This window comes from Eurypyga helias, unplaced genomic scaffold (assembly GCF_000690775.1).
Source record: "Eurypyga helias isolate BGI_N326 unplaced genomic scaffold, ASM69077v1 scaffold3342, whole genome shotgun sequence".
Lineage (NCBI taxonomy): Eukaryota > Metazoa > Chordata > Aves > Eurypygiformes > Eurypygidae > Eurypyga > Eurypyga helias.
The window spans coordinates 1,868-3,988 of NW_010235129.1; the positions used below are offsets into that span (position 1 = coordinate 1,868).

Here is a 2,121-nt window from a genome sequence, read left to right on the forward strand (position 1 = left end):
CAAACCTCAAATCCTGTTTTTAATAGGCAAAACCCCTAAATGCAAGGTGAGAGATGGCATTCGCCTACAGGGAGCTGGGGAGGAAGGGATGAAAACCAGGAGGCAGCGTTCGGGTCTGGCCGACGAGCTTTAGGTCCCTAAGGGCATTTGGGTTAAGTTTGAATGTTTAGCCTGATGAACCCTGACTCGTGTATGCCATAATGGTCTTTGGTTTCTCTGGGCCTTTAAAAGCCTGCTGGATGATTGGGGAAGGGCAGAAATTCAGGCTGCTGGAAAGCTGAATGCACATGCCTACAACACTGCTCGAAACCTTATCATCTACGGGCCGATCCGACGTGTCAGTTAGCGTATAGCTGTTAGTATAGGGTAACGCTGGCTTTAGCTGAGGGGGAAGTTGGAAGCTGCGCTCCTTAACAGAAATTCTGAAGTGAATGAAAGGATGTTAGAAAATGACCTCTAGTTGTGAGACCTGGGGAGAGGAGGTGTGGGTTTGCAATCATCTTCTCTCCTCAGGGCGTCCCTCGTCGGCTGCAAGTTACTTCTGCATGGGTGGCCACTGGTTGGGCTGCTTCACCTGCTGCTGCTCAATGGGAGGGCACTTCTCCGGAAGGGAGCACTTCCCTGGCTCAGGGCAGGGAGCAGGGATTGGCACAGGGGTCTCCTTGCACTCCTGCTGCTCTGGAGGGCATGGGGTTGGCACAGGGATCTCCTTGCACTCCTGCTTCTCCTGAGGACACGGTGCAGGGTCAGGGCATGGGACCGGGATCGGCACGGGGATCTCCTTGCACTGCTGCTTTTCTTGGGCACATGGTGCGGGTTCAGGGCATGGAACAGGGATCTCCTTGCACTGCTGCTTTTCTTGGGCACATGGTGCAGGTTCAGGGCATGGAACAGGGATTGGCACGGGGATCTCCTTGCACTCCTGCTGCTCTGGAGGGCATGGGGTGGTCACAGGGATCTCCTTGCACTCCTGCTTCTCCTGGGGACATGGTGCAGGTTCAGGGCATGGAACAGGGATTGGTACAGGGATCTCCTTGCACTGCTCCTTCTCTTGGGCACATGCTGCAGGCTCTGAACAGGTAACAGGGACTGGCACAGGGATCTCCTTGCACTCCTGTTTCTCCAGCACACATGGAGTTGGTTCAGAGCAGGAAACAGGGGCTGGGACAGGCAGCTCTTTGCATGCTGACTTCTCTTCAAGGCATGGAACAGGCTCAGGGCATGAAACAGGTGGCAAAGTTGGTGGTAGCTTGCACTGCTGTTGCTGCTGCAGCTCCTGGGGCGGACACTCGGGGATTATGACCACTGGCGTTTCTCCCTTGCCTGGTTCCACCACCGGTGTTGGCAATGGCACTGATTTTTCGGGACATGGTACCACTGCTACTGGCACTGGTTCTGGGCAAGGTGTTGAGACTTGGACATCATGTTGCTGCTGCGGACATGGGAGCGGCTCAGTGCACGGCACAGGGTCTTGGCTTTGCTTTGAAACCGTTTTGCTCAGGCCAGGTGGGAGGGTGATTTCCTGCTTGATTTGCATTTGGTTCAAAGACATCTTTGCAGGAAACAAGATTATCTGCAAGAAATGTTAGAGTGTTACTGTATCTGCTAAATGAAACGCGCTGGGATAAGGGAGAAACAATTATAACAAACATGACTGCTGCCGGAGTAAAGTTCTCTTAACTTGCCCTTGGTTTCCAAAGGCAAGTTGGCTCTGAAAGACTTATGATTTGCTCTTTCTTTTTCATCCTGCCTTTCAGCCCCTGCTCTGACTCTGTCTTATCCTTTCTTCCTCCTTTCTGTTCTGCAATGTCGGACAGCCCTGTCAGGTCTAGCTGAGGTAGAGCCACTCCTTTGAACGTGGATCTGATTTACACTTCAGAACTCTTCCTCCTGTTACTTAGCTCTTCCATGTTAGCTCCCTTTCATTCCTGTCCTGGGGAATTGATGAGAGGAGGTGGCAAATAACAGTTCTGCTGGTTTGACAGTGGTTTCAGAAAGTCAAAATAATAATTAAAAAAAAAAAAAAGAGAATGCTGAAGACAAACATTTAAAAAACATTTGGTGTGTCAAAATGTAGAAAAATATAAATCTGGGCCCAACAGGATATTTTACGGTGAAAAA

The 2,121-nt window shown here is 50.9% G+C and overlaps 1 protein-coding gene across 1 annotated transcript; it reads right to left on the minus strand.

Moving 5' to 3' along the window:
• Positions 1-535: 535 nt before the first annotated feature.
• Positions 536-1,552, minus strand: LOC104504260 (keratinocyte proline-rich protein-like). Its single transcript, XM_010146635.1, has one exon. The coding sequence runs from the start codon at positions 1,550-1,552 to the stop codon at positions 536-538; it is 1,017 nt and encodes a 338-aa protein (XP_010144937.1).
• Positions 1,553-2,121: the final 569 nt, after the last annotated feature.